The sequence below is a fragment of the Narcine bancroftii genome, chromosome 12, assembly GCF_036971445.1.
Source record: "Narcine bancroftii isolate sNarBan1 chromosome 12, sNarBan1.hap1, whole genome shotgun sequence".
Classification (NCBI taxonomy): domain Eukaryota; kingdom Metazoa; phylum Chordata; class Chondrichthyes; order Torpediniformes; family Narcinidae; genus Narcine; species Narcine bancroftii.
This window is the reverse complement of record NC_091480.1, coordinates 77143674-77158696: the sequence shown is the minus strand read 5'-3', so window position 1 is coordinate 77158696 and position 15023 is coordinate 77143674. Positions and strand designations below refer to the sequence as shown.

The following is a 15023-nucleotide window of genomic DNA, read 5'->3' as shown; positions in this document are numbered from 1 at the left end:
AGGTGATATCATGTAGATAAAGGGGAAGAAAAAGGTGAGGCTGGGAGGGGAGTGGGGGAGGTGGCAGAGGTGATAGGGTGTTGGACAGGTGCGAGAGGTGGAGAGACAGATAGGAGAGGGCATTGCTTGGGGGAGGAGAAGAAAGAAGGGGAGTAAATAAAAGTCCAGAGTAGGCAGAGATGGAAATAGTGGAACCAGCTGGGTGGTGGTTTCCTAAATTAAAATAAAATCTACTGAGGTTTAAAGGTGTCTGGTGGAATATCTTGTTCGTCAAATTTATGTTTACACTGTGTGACCTGCTGAATTTCTCCAGCACTTTTGTACACTGCACTCGACACCAGCAGCTGCAGATTTCATGTTGCCCTCATGATTTGAGGTTTCCTCTCAGCCTTCAAAGCTCCAGGGAGAAAAGTCCCAGCCTATCCTTATCAACTTAAGTCTGCCAAACCTGATAATTTTTAGAGTCTCGTGAATCTCTTCTGCACCTTTTCTATCTTGGTGAAATCTTTCTTGTAGCTGGATGACCAAAACTAGAATGGTATTCTAATGTGGGGCAGCACAGTTGGTGTAGCGGTTAGTGCAATGCCTTTACAGCGCCAATGATCGAGACCTGATTTCGAATCCTGCACTGTCCTTAAGGAGTTTGTATATTCTCCCTGTGTCTGCATGGGTTTTCCCCAGGGGCTTCAGTTTCCTCCCACTGTTCGAAACATACCAGAGGTGTAGGTTAATTGGGTGTAAATTGAGCGGCACGGACTCATGGGCCAAAATGAACTGTTACCTTGCTGTACGTCTAAATTTTAAAAAAAAATGGCATCTTTGATAAAACGGCACAGGCAAATTATGTAATTACATTTACAGCTGTGAAGTTCATTGGAGGTTAAATGTTATGAAACCCATGCACATATTGCCCTAGCCAATCTTGAGAAGGGATTAAGTTAGGTTATTTTGAAAGGTTTAAAATTGGCATTATAAAGATCCATTAAGATTTGTTCTTGCATTAATTACTTGGAATGGTCCTATGGCCATCTATTAATATTGAAGAATATTATTTTTCTCAATAATTGGTCTCCCTGACCTATCAAAACACCACATTCTATTGGTGCCAAAAATCATTCCGCTGGGCTTTGTTTAATTTCCAGGAGATGCACAGAATCAGTGAGAGCATTTGTTCTTCCCTGTGGGCACTCTCCCAGGACATCAAGGATAATATGTCAGAGAGCCCATAGTAGAGACACCCAAGTTCGAGGCATCATTCTTAGACATTCTCTCTGTAACTGTGCAGCTTTCCTCAGGATGCTTGTTTCTTTCTCTTTCCCAAAATTGTGCAGTTTGGGTGTTAATTAGCTACGCTAACCCCTGGTTTCTTGGTGAGTGGTAGAATCTTGGTTGGTAAGAATAAAGTGGGATTGGTGTAAATAGGTGCTTGATGGTCAGCACAGTCTTGATGGGTTGAAAGGCCTGATTCCATACTCTCTGACTATAAAGACCAATTGGAGAAGAATACTTAAACCTCTGTGACATATCTTATGTTTCTGTCAATCCCATAAATCCAAAATGGCTTTGTGAAATGTCATGCTTTACCAAAAAAAAGTTTTTTGATTAATACCTAGATTTATTTTTACATACAATAAATAAAATATTGCATTAGTTGTGCTTTCACAGTTGAAATAAAGAATAAAATTGTTTAAATGAACTCTTCCTCTGTTAGTTACACTTTGTAAATAAAAGCTGTTACATTGCCTGAGGCATGGGTGCTGTTGAGTTACTCTGGAGAGGTTGAAGGGAGGGTTATAGGGTTATACAGTTCAGATATGCAGATTAACATACCTTCTCTTTTCCACTGGCTTCCCTCGAAACTGTTGAACCCTATAGAAATAAAGAAGAGGAAATTATTGCCATAGTCTTTTAAAGAGGAAATTAATTGTATCCTCTCCCTCAATCTCCCCTCTTATAACCTAACTGAGGAGGAGGGAGATAAAACCTACTGAAGTAAACTTTATCAGGTATTTTGACATCTGAAATTCTCAAGCAATTGGCACCATTTTGGAAGAATATTAAACTATTTCATCTTTCTTTGGCTTGGCTTCGCGGACGAAGATTTATGGAGGGGGTAAAAAGTTATGAAAATTTGAATTTGGCAAAATGGGCTTCTTTTGTCCACTGTTGCACATCAGCCACAGTATCATTAACTGGGCACCTATCCAAGGTTAGGCCATAAATAAACATACATGAATCACCTGCATAATATTGCTTTTGTTTATGAAAATAAGCTCAAACCATATAGTCTTTAAAAACTGTCCAAATTGTTTCTTGCATTTTCCATTGAAACATAAAAAGGATAAGATGACATATAATTCAGAAACTCATTTAAAGTGTAAACAATAGTATTTTCTTTGAACAATCCTCTTGCTCCCAGCACCACTGTCCTGCTCCACCCTGTTCCCCACGGCTGAACTTCTCATATCAAACCCCTTATTGTCTTGGCATGAACAGGCAATGGAAAGATTCACTTTTCTTTTTTCTACAAATCAGCTTGAGTTTTCTTCCTGAGAACTCACAGATCAGAACTAGCCAAGGACAATTATTGGCAGATCCTGTATCCTGACATGCTGAGGCACAGGAGGTACAGAGAGCACAGCAGATCATAGTTAATAGATTGTTGGTCTTCTCCTCAAGAGATTTGATTCAGTAAGCACACTGAAACTCAAGATTAAGAAGAGAGAAGCACTTGGCTGAGAAGCCCCCTAAAGTAGGTGCCAGCCTGTGCATGTGCAAGCAGCCATTCTGGGCTGACGCAGGAAGTTTCATCACTCATGTTTAGAAACTTTTGTAATTCTTCCCTCCAAAATACTATGATGTTTCAGCTTTTAGATCACACAAGGCAAAGATCAATATATTTTTGAGGTTCAGGGAATCAAGAGATATGGCAAGTGGGCAAGTGAACAAGACTGAGGACCAGCGACAACTTTACTGATTTGAGGGTCCAATTTGCTTATCCCTGTCACTGTTCAGCAGTAACAGACCCTCAACCTGAAAAAGACCTATTTATAGCTGTTTTATGCCCATTAATGAATCCTCGACCCACACCAGATTATCATGGGCCTGTTACAGTGCTGTATGTCTAAATTTAAAATTAAAATAATTTAAATCCACTATCTCCAGAGCCATCACCTTCACACACAAGGACGTGGTCATTAGAATTATCAGCTTTACGTCCTATTATAGCTGAGACAGTAGTATGATCTTTGAATCCTCTTTAGCCGCACAGGATGTGCCGGAGGATTGGAGAATGGCAAATGGAGTCCCTGCTTTAAAAAAAGTATCATAAAGATCTTTTTATTCGAGATAACTTTGCTTCTTTTGAACAACTGTCAGCTAAATTTAATCTTCCTAAAAGACATTTTTATAGGTATTTACAAATTAGGCATTTTGTTCAGTACAAGTTCTCTGATTTTCATCCAATCTCAAAAACAAATATTCTTGATTTATATACAGTTCGTTCATGGTGGATTAATATCATGGATTTAGAATGATCAACTGGATTTAAGATTAATCTCAATGGCTGGGATTAAGGATGACAGGAAATGTGATTTGAATATAAAATTTTCAGATGAAGATTGTTACTCTACTCTTAGCTTGATTAATGATTCCTCATTTTGTGCAAGACATTGTTTATTACAATTTAGGGTGGTCCATAGAATACATATGTCCAAACTTAAATTATCTAATTTTTATGCAGATGTTGATCCACTATGTGAGAGGTGTAAAATTTTTGAAGCTTCCTTGATTCCTATGTTTTGGGAGTCCCCAAATTTTGTAAGATTTTGGGAAAATATTTTCCAAACTTTATTAACAATTTTTATGATCAAAATAGAACCATGCTCTTTTAATTGCTTTGTTTTGTTTTTCTTGTGTATCCCAGGAGAAAGTTTTAGCTTTCATCATGTTGATAGCCAGATGAGCAATTTTAATGAAATGGAAAAGTAACTCTTCACCACTCATACACAGTATTTACATGATGTAATGTTCTATTTAAGCCTGGAGAAAATTAGAAACAACCCTAAAGATAGAAAGTTTCAATTTGTAAAGATGTGGGGCCCATTCAGAGAATACTATCATGACTGGAAGATTTAAGAAATTAGGATGCTCCGGATATTCTCTGTCTAGTGTCTGAAGGTTGCAACTTGATCCACAGCTTTACATCTTTTTCAACAAAGGTAACCTTGTTTTGAGGGAGAGAGTAGATTAGATATAGTTTTAATTTTTTTTTTAAGATTAACTGGTTAAATATGGGTTTAAATATGATTGTCATAGAACATATCATTAAATTAGACAAAACTTTACCCTTTAGTTAGATCAAGGGATTGTCCACTATAGTTTTTCTTATTTTCTATCCATATGTCTATGATATGACCTATTATTTGTTTTATTAATAGACTTTGTATGTAGGATTTATATGTTAAACTAAAAGAAAAAGACAATAGGGAGAATCCTGGGAATTAGAGACCGGTGAATCTTATGTCAGTGGTGTGCAAACTAATGCAGAGGTTTTTAATTATAGGATCTATGAGCATTTGGAGAAACAGTCTACTCAAGGATAGTCAGCATGGCTTTGTGAAGAGAAGGTCATGCCTCTGGAACATATTCAACTGAGTTTTTTGAGGAGGTGATAAAAGAAATTGATGAGGGTAGGACAGTAGATGTGGTCTACATGGATTTTAGCAAGGCATTTGACAAGGTCCCCATGAGACTCATCCAGAAAGTCATGAGGCACAGGATCAGTGGAACCTTGGCTTTGTGGATAAAAAATGGATTGTAGGAAGAAAGCAGATAGTAGTAGTGTAAAGAATGTATTCTGCATGGAGGTCGGTGACTAGTGGAGTGCCACAAGGGTCTGTTCTGGTACCCCTGCTATTTGTGATTTTCATAAATGACCTGGATGAAGAGGCAGAAGGAAGTTTGTGGATGATATGAAGGTTGGATGAGTTGTGGATGGAGTTGAAGGTTGTAGAAAGTTACAAGATGCAGAGTGGGGCAGAAAAGTGGCAGATGGAGTTCAATCCAGATAAGTGTGAGGTGATGCATTTTGGCAGGACAAACCAGAAGGCTGAGTACAGGGGTAATAGTTGGTTACTTAAGGATATGGATGAACAGAGGAACCTTGGGGTTCAAATCCATACATCCCTCAAGATCACCGCACAGGTTGATAGGATAGTTAAGAAAGCCAAAAAGATGCTGGGCTTCATTAATAGGGGGATTGAATTCAGGAGTAGAGATGTCATGTTGCAACTCTACAAACTCTGGAACATATTCAAGAACTCATTCATTTACATGAATGAATGAATATGCAACAGGTGTCACCAACTTCATCAAGACCTGTGCAGATGAGTGTGTGCCCATGCGCACATACCGGGTGTTCCCCAACCAGAGCCCTGGATGAATCAGAGAATTCATAACTTGCTGAGGGTGAGAACAAGGGCATTTAAACTCAGGGATCAAGATCTCTAAAGGACAACCAGGTACAACCTGCGGAAATCCATCTCTGAGGCAAAGTGGCAATTCTGGAGGAAGCTAGAGACAGAGACAAATACACGGCAACTATGGCAGGGAGTGCAGGACATTACAGCCCACAAAGCGACGGCGAAAACCATAGATGGTTGTACTCCTTCATTACCTGATGAGCTGAACACCTTCTACACCTGCTTTGAGAAGAAGAACCAAACAGTGCCTACTAGAATCCCTACAAAGGCTGAGGACCCTTTGATATCTGTCTCTGAGGATGATGAAGAACATCATTCAAGAGGGTGAACCCTCACAATGCGTCAGGCCTTGACAGTGTACCTGGCAGGGTACTGAAAATCTCTGCCAACCAATTAGCCGAAGTGTTCACGGACATTTTCAACCTCTCATTGTGGCAGTCAGAGGTTCCCACCAGCTTTAAAAGGGTATCAATCATCCTGGTGCCCAAGAAGAGTAGTGTGTGCTGCCTCAACAACTATCGCCCAGGTGCACTGACTTCTACTGTGATGAAATGCCTTGAGAGGCTAGTCATGGCCAGAATTAACACGTACCTAAGCAAAGATCCAGACCCACTGCAATTCGCCTATTGTCACAATCGCTCGGCAATAGACGTAATATCCCTGGCTCTCCACTCAGCTCTGGATCACCTCGAAAACTGCAACTCATACACACGGTTGCTCTTCATCGACTACAGCTCAGCCTTCAATACCATTACTCCCGGGTTGCTGGTCAAAATGCTACAAACTCTGGGCCTTTGTAATCCTCCCCCACCCCAAACCCCTACCCCCCTGGAAACTGGATCCTCGACTTTCTCAACAAAAGACTAGTCAGTACGAATTGGAAACATTATCTCCTCCTCACTGATTATTAACACAGGCACACCCCAAGGATGCGTGCTTAATCCACTGCTCTACTCATTATACACCCATGATTGCATGACCAGGCACACTTCCAATACTATCTACAAGATTGCCAATAACACCTCAGTTGTCGGCAGAATCACAAATGGCAGTGAGGAAGCGTACAGGAGGGCGATAGATCAGCTCTTAGAGTGGTATCACATCAAAAACCTTGCGCTCAATGTTAGCAAAACCAAGGAGATGATTGTGGACTTCAGGAGGAAGTCAGGGGAACACATCCCAGTTCTCAAAGAGGGCTCAGTAGTGGAGAGGGTCAAGAACTTCAAATTTCTGGGTGTCACCATCTCCGAGGATTTGTCCTGGAGCCTCCACGTTGATGCAATCACGAAGAAGGCTCACCAGCAGCTCACCACCAGACTTTGTGAGGTGTTTGAGGAGATTCGGTATGTCATCGAAGACTCTCAAAAACTTCTACAGGTGTACCGTGGAGAGCATTCTGGCTGGTTGCATCACTGTCTGGTATGGAGGAGCCAAATCTCAGGACAAGCAAAAACACCAGAGGGTTGGTAACTCGGCCTGTGACATCACAGGCACCATTGGGGTCATCTACATGAGGCAGTGTTCAAAGACTCCCACCACCCAGGCCACAGCCTCTTCACTCTGCTATCATCGGGAAGGAGGTAGAGGAGCCTAAAGATGAGCACTCAGCGGCACAAGAACAGCTTTTCCCAAACTACCATCAGATTCCTGCATGATCAACGAACCAAGGACACTGCCTTACTTTTCGTGCACAACTAATTATTATTATTAATTTTTTAATCCATTATTGTTGGCAGATGGTTCATAATATAAATGTTTGCTCTATGATGGTGCTGCAAAACAGGAAATTGTGTGACTTCTTCCTGACAATAAATTTTGATTCTGAAATCTCTGGTGAGACCACACTTTGAGTATTGTGTTCAGTTCTGGTCACCTCATTACAGGAAGGAAGTGGATGCTAAGGAGGGGGTGCGGAGATTTACTAGGATGCTGCCTGGATTGGAAAACAAGTCTAATAAGGCAAGGTTAGCAGAGCTGGGACTTTTCTCTTTGGAGTGTAGAGGGATGAGAGGAGACTTGATTGAGGTCGACAGGAATAGGAGAGGCATAGATAGGGTGGGCAGCCAGCACCTGCTTCCCTCAGGGCAGCATCAGCAAACACCAGAGGACATCTGCACAAAGTTAAGGGAGGGAAGTTTAGGGGTAAGTTTTTTATTTTACACAGAGAGTTGTGGGTGCCTGGAATGCTTTGCCGGGGATGGTGGTGGAGGCTGAAACACTGGGGGAATTTAAGAGACTCTTAGACAGACACATGGCTGAAAGAAAAGTAGGTTACGGGGTAGGAGGGTTAGTAATTTTTTTCAGGAAGGAATATATGGGTCGGCTCAACATCGAGGGCCGAAGGGCCTGTACTGTGCTGTATTTTTCCATGTTAATCTCTCCAGTACTTGTTTTCTAACTAATGCTAATTTCTTTTATGTTTAAATTCTTGAAAATTCCAATTGGCCTCAGCATGGTTACAAAATACAATCTAAAAAATTAACTCAGAATTCTGTTGGCAATGCTAGCGCAAAGTGCCTTGGGACATGAAAGAACTGTTCAAATTAAGTAATTATTATTATTGCAGCTCTCATGTGGGCAGTGATAATCAGTATAATGGGGGTATGCGTCTCTCACACACACACACACACACATTTGTCTAACTTGTCAGCACCGATAACAGTGGTATCCCAACAATAGGCAAGAAGATGAAAACCTTTTGTATACTGTGCTTGGTTAAGATGGAATGTGAGATTGGACCACAGTCAAATTGAACAGCAACTTTCAAGAAGAAATTAGCAATTTATTTTTAGGGAAAAAAGTGCAGGTATGCAAGCCTAGAAGTGGCATAAACATGATGCAATCAATGGCCTCCTGTACTAGAATTGTCTATAACTTCAGTTCAGCAGTTTGGATTTAACTGGCCCAATTGATTTCCACGACTCTGTACGATATTGTGTGGCACATTCACTCAGGAAAACCTCAGGGTGGGTATTAGTTTTTCAATTCTTATTTGTACAATAGAATCATTGACTTTCTGTGGAATGTTCTTGACTCTTTCTAAACTAAATGAATTTATTCTGCATTTCATAATCATTCACTTGAGTCAATAATGAAATTACTCACGCAACTTCATAATTAGTTGACTTACTGGCAGTAATTAATGAATTTAGGAAATGTACTTAGAACATTCTGTGCTGAACAGTATAATTCAACAATTTTCATTAAAATTAAGTAGACAAATAAATTCATGCATTAGCAAGCATTTTTTCTATAGCTATTGCAATACTAAATGATAGTTTGGCCAATGTGGAGAGCATATAGTACGATTGGCACTTACACTTACTGTTAAATTATCAAAATTCTTAATTTCACTGACATGGTTAAAATCAGAGAAAGGTTCTTATTCTTAGACCCAACAACATGCCCCAATCTCAACCTTAAAAAAAATTTCTGTGGGGATTTCTAACTGGAATTTTTATTCATCCACCAACCAATTAACAAGATAAGCTGGCCATTATCGCCATGAAGATCCCATGGCTTCCATGTTAACAAAAACAATAAGCACATTACCTCAGACCTTAGCAAACCCTAAGCTTTTAGGAAGCTCTCAGTATCCAAACAAACTGACTTCGATTCCTTCCTAATGTTAAAGATCTTTGCAGTCTTGTTATGGTGACCTTCCACAGCTTTATGTACTGCATTAATCTCTTTGACACTGGACAGCCGATTTCCCATCAATGGAAGCCTGTTCCTTCACTGACTCCTTTCCCTGGTGAAGTCTCACTGAATCACTGCCTGTTGTTTCCCTGCGGCCTTCAAAGCCTGCCAAAAAATAAAACACTTTTTGATTGTACCTTCAGTCTACCCATGATATCTAATCTGTTTGCCTTCCCTGTTGGTTGCATGCAATTCATATTCTTTTTTTAATACAAATCTTTTTTTTTTGCAGTGTATAATCCCTTTTCTGAGAGAATTATCATAACATTTCAATCGGTCCAGTTTGTCTTTGGTGCAGTTATGAAAGGGATGGACACCAAACAATCTAGTGAATGCATCATGTTCTGTCAGGGTAGTACCTTTAGGTCATATTTTCTGTGTACAGTAAGTCTGTGACTAAATACATTTCTTGTTACGGTCATGTACGTCTCCACTCCATCCACAGTTAACCGATACATGCCCAGGAATTGGGGAAGCAGTGTGTTACCATGGCATTCCACAATATACTGGAGAAGAATAAAAATCATATTAAACAAAGCAAAGTTAAATTGAAACACCCTGATTTCATTAACCTGTTGACATTTTTTCTGCTCCGCACCAGAAATCTGACTTTTGTGGGCAATGGCTCCAAGGTTAAAGCTCAAATTTCATGAAATAAAATTAGCTTCAACTGGTCCTCTTGAGCCTCTATCCCATTTTTACCTGGACCTCCATTCTCACTTCTATCAAAGCTGGGCATGTACAGAGTGGGCAGTGAGGAACGTTGTCCATTTTATCTCTGTGCTCCATCTGTAGTTCCCCTTTTAACTCAGCATGGACAAGGAAATGAACCTTGGACCTGGTTTCGATGGGGCAGTACAACATCAAGTAGTGCTTTTACCCATTAAATATCGATGGAAGTCCCATCTGCTGTTAATTTTTAACTAAAAGCTGGCTATAACAAAAAAAAGCTGAACTTTTTACTTCTTAAGGCTTATTAAATCCTGGTGTAGGCAATATGTTTCAGTCTGGGATAGTAGCTTCAGGTCATACTTCCTTTAGACACTCACATATATTTTTACACACACACATTTTACACGCATGTACACAATTTTTACCCACCGACATTTTACACACACCTCTAGAATGTTTGGTCAGACACTTTTTTTCCTTTATTTGCCCTTGTGCTCCACAGTTTTAAATTTGTACAACTCATTGTAAAATGGCAACTACAGACTCCAAAAGTGATCAAAAATTTAGAAACAAGCCCAGCTCTCTTATACCTGCACCAATGAAGCAATTAAACATAATTAAGTACAGGTACTCACAAACAAACTTTATGGTGCCCTGAAATTAGGAGATTATGTATAATAAGTGCTGTAATTTCTATATGGTCAAACCAAACAAAAATATATACAAAGAATCTTGAATAAAATCTGGAATGTGCACTTAATTCCATGTGAATTGTTTGATTACAAATTTAAAACTGTGGAGCATAGGGGCAAATAAAGAAAAAAAAGTGTCTTTGTCCCAAACATTATGGAGGGTCTCTCTCTCTCTCTCATGTCACACACACACATATATATAATATATATATATATATATGTGTGTGTGTGTGTGTGTGTGTGTGTGTGTGTGTCTATACATATATATATATATATATATATATGAGAGAGAGAGAGAGAGAGAGAGAGAGAAGACAGACGCAAACACACATTTCTTCCTATTAAACACTTGCTTCAGGACTCTATTCTGACCACCTCTACTGGCCCCAGTTTAACTTCCTTGCTCATTGCCAGATTGAGCACAGTAATCAATCACTCAGGTGGTGAAGATTAGCTCAGGGTTGCTCCTTTCCCAGCCTCAGATCCATTTTAAGCAGTTGACAAAATTTTAAACTGTCAAAAATAAATCTTCCCAGGTCCTTGCAGGATGCAAAAGGTTTAATTTATTTTAATTTGCAATTGTCTATCAAAGTTTCAAGCAATGAGCTACTCATGTAGTTCTTTCAGAGGTAAAAATTCTAATCTTGATATCGTAACCCTTCGTCAAACCAAAAGTTGCTTGCATACCTGATGGTATTTTTTTAAAATATTGTGCATCTCTGCTACATCTTCACTAGTTATGGTTTTAATGACAAATCTCTTGTCATAGGTAGTTAAAAATCGAGCTCCCATTCGGTTTTGCGCATCACTGTTTAATGGGGCACTCCGTGTCACTGAGTTCTGAAAGAAAGAACAGGTTTTAATCAGACATTGTACTACTCCGATTGATGTTTCCTATTGCAACTTCTTATTCAGAATTTAGGAACCTTTTACCACAGGGAGTGGTTGTGGCAGATTAAGGGAACACTGAATAAACAGACAAGGAGAAGTTTGCATTGATAGGGTTAGTTGATGCAGAGGGGAAGGCCAGTTGAATCATAAATACTAATAATAAACCGACCATTCTACGTCACAGTGTTAGCTTTTAAATGTGTTAATCAGTCATTTTCAGTTCCAAATCTTTAAAAAAACAAGCCTGTGCTGTAAATCTATAACTCTAAGTATAACCAATAATAGAGAAAGATTAACAGATTTTGATAAAATCTGTACAATCTTTGTGATTCTCCCTCCTAATTTTCTTTCTCTCCCTAAAGATATTAGTTCTCAAAATAGGATCTAAATGCAGGATAAATTCTTGAGGAAGAGACAGGAATAGCATTGAACAGGGAAAAGAGATTTTCTCTGTCAATTATGTTCAAGTTGATTATCATCTGATTGTACACATACAACCTGAGGAAACAGTGTCTCTCCAGATTATGGTACACACAATAAACACAGTTTGGGATGATTTACATGGTTACAGGGAGAGTGTTCAATCTCACAGCCTGTGGGAAGAAGTTATTTCCAAGCCTAGGGACCCAATTTTGATGCTCTTGTACCTCCTTCTTGATGGTAGTGGGTTAAAGAGACTTCACTCTGGATGAAAGTGATATTCTATAATTCCTCGAGTCCTGTTTAGATAACACTCCCAGTAATAGAGAAAAGGGAGATCCCAGTTATCCTCTTGGCTGCTCTAATGATCCTGTTTAGACTTCCAGTTCGATGCTTTACAGCAATGGTTCTCAACCTTTTTCCTTCCACTCACATATGGTTAGTAAGGGATTGCTTAAGGTGGTATGTGAGTGGAAAGAGAAAGTTTGAAAACCACTGTTTTAATCGTCCCTCATTGACTCGTTATGTGCACAGTTTCATAACTCGAAAGGAAATGGGCCAATGGCAATTTTTCTCAAGCAAAATATTTCAGTAACAATTGGGTCTAGAGCAGTGATTCTCAATCTTCCCTTCCTACTCAAATACCACCTTAAGCAACCCTTTACTAACCACAGAGCACTGACGGCATAGGGATTACTTAAAATGGTATGTGAATGGAAAGAAAAAGGTTGAGAACCACTGATTTACAGCTACCACACCACACAATGATGCAGCCAAAAAGGTTACTCTAAATTGTACTCCTGTAAAAGGTTACCAAGATGAGGGCCAGTAGCCTTGCCCTCCTCAATCTCCTTAGGAAGTGAAGGCGCTTCCTCACATTTCTCCTTGCAGAGGATGGGGATTTTATGGAACTCTCTGTCCCAGTGGGTTAGAAGTATTTGAAAGATGGAGCAATGAGTTGAGGTCATCACAGATCAGCCATGGTCACTTTAAACGGTGAGGCAGGCTGGAAGGACCTGATGGCCTACACCCGCTCCAACTTTCTTGTATTCTTGCCCAATCCAAATCACACCGAACATCTCTGTTTCCTCCTCAAAATCCCACCCAGCTTTGTGTTCTCCTCAAATTTGGAGCTATGATAGTAAAATCCCAAACCTAATTCATTAATACACACCATGAATAGTGGAGCACTGCACCCTGGAAATGAACCTAATCATCCCAATCTCTCTTCCACTGCTGAGCACAGGTGCCACCATCTTGGGCACTAACCCTGTGGTTGCAGGATTTTAAGTAAACAAAACACCATCAGCTCATTTAACAGGCCACTTAACACCCGTATGGAGCTGTTGGCAATAGGATTAGGCAGTTGGATCCTGTGTCACTACTCCCCCTGGTTCTGCATCCACTATATTTAATAGATATCCTTTCACCACTAATTTGCCTATCTGCATGCAGAGCATGACAGAGCTTACTTTCATCTGTTTAATTGGTAATTTAGCCAAGTCTTCTACAACCTTAATATTGGACTCATTCAGTTTTCCCTGCTTGCTCTTCTCCATTTTGTACATTTATCCTTTCCAATAAATTATGGACTCAGCAAATTGAAAACCTTGGATCGTCTCGTTCTCTGCTGCGGTATATCAGCTTAAAATGCATACTTTTAAGTTTCACTCTTGTACTATGCAACAGTGGACAGTAAAGAACACAACAAAATTCTAATAACTGCTGCCAAAATAGATATATTTTCTACTCTGTTTTGTGCAGGCAAACAATGGACTGTTTATCCAGTCTACAGATCTGACAACATGTGTAACGTGTCCAATTACCAGGTTTTATAGCATACAGGTACTTTGGTGTTCATTAATGATTAAATGCCAGAAGTTTCAGATAGCTTGCTCCCAAAATAGCAGATTTGCCCAAGGCTATTTCACTTTCATTATCATAGAAACTAAATTAAGTTACTCAGCATCTGAGAGAAGAACGGGTTACAGCATTTGCAGAGATTTGAATAGAGGCAAGAGGCAGCCTTGTAATTATTTATACATCACCTTGCCTTGTCTTCCAGAGAAGCCCTAAGGCTGTTCGTAGTCACGGAATTTGTTTAAGATGCAGTAATTATACTTGTGTAGGAAAGCCGACAGCCATGTTGCATCCAGCAAAATCCCACAAACAACAATTTACAGCTCTATTGATGGCAAGCATCCTTCACCCACTTCCTACCTCCTAGTCAGTACCAGGAGAAACTGACAGCTGCCTCTGCTGTCCCTACCCTAAGCTAATGTGGAAATTTGGAAAATGTGGCCTATTCCTCTACAGCTAAATCACTACGATCTTTATGGATGAAGTGAGACAGAATTAGTGATTTGATGTGAACTGGCTTATTCTCACTGCACAAAGCAACGAATCTATCAAGCTGTTGTGGGTGAGGTGTAACTGAGTTTAGTGACGCTTTTGGTCATAACTACTATTGATACAAGTTCTCCCGAGTTTGAAAAGCTCGTTATGGACATCCTATGGAAGTGAACAAGCATTTGGGAGATGGATGGGGAAGGAATTGCCAACTGCTTGTAAGGCTGCAGCCTCTCCTCCTGGGGGCTTCTCTCTCTGGACAGCCCCCCTCCCCAACAACCAAGGGCTGGGTTGAGCCGAGCAGACCTGGGAGCTCAAGGTCGGTTGCCATTGTACTCTCATCACAGCTCTGACTGTGACTCCCTCCCACACATGGTTTTTGTTCACTTCCAACTTGCAGACAGTTCAGGTTACAAACAGTTCTCAGGAATGGGATCCTGTCATAACCAGGGGACTTCAGGATCTTTTTGTTACTTTTTGCCCTGACCTGGAAGAGGAAAGCAGAAAAAAAATAATTCGCCTCCCCCATACAGAATATCAAAATTTAATTTCAATCAATCGGTCAAGTACGATCAGCTTCTTCAAGGTCTCTATTAACTTGATCATCATCGATTTCAACCTGAACCTCCGTCAGCTTTTGACTTCCTGTTAAAATCTCTCCCCGCGATTTATCTCGATCCCCTTCCGTTTGTTGAGAATAACATTGTCTTCCGTTCTGCTTATTATTAGGCAGTGAATTAACAAATTCCAAAGCTTCCTATTCATTAGCAAAGAATTGTGCTTGATATTGTCCAGAAAAGACTTTTAAGAACTGCTG

At 40.0% G+C, this 15023-nt stretch overlaps 1 protein-coding gene and 1 long non-coding RNA gene across 6 annotated transcripts in view; one reads left to right on the top strand and one right to left on the bottom strand.

Moving 5' to 3' along the window:
* LOC138747605 (phosphatidylinositol 5-phosphate 4-kinase type-2 beta) overlaps window positions 1-15023 on the bottom strand; it is a 105608-nt gene that overhangs the window by 25809 nt on the left and 64776 nt on the right. For all 5 annotated transcript variants that reach the window (XM_069906979.1, XM_069906980.1, XM_069906981.1 and 2 more), the window contains 3 exons: window positions 11234-11386; window positions 9542-9688; window positions 1831-1869 (listed from right to left, as the gene is read on the bottom strand). In XM_069906979.1, the coding sequence (XP_069763080.1) occupies window positions 1831-1869; window positions 9542-9688; window positions 11234-11386 (339 nt within the window). The remainder of the gene's footprint in view (window positions 1-1830; window positions 1870-9541; window positions 9689-11233; window positions 11387-15023) is intronic.
* LOC138747608 (uncharacterized) overlaps window positions 1-15023 on the top strand; it is a 31360-nt gene that overhangs the window by 8869 nt on the left and 7468 nt on the right. The window lies entirely within an intron of this gene.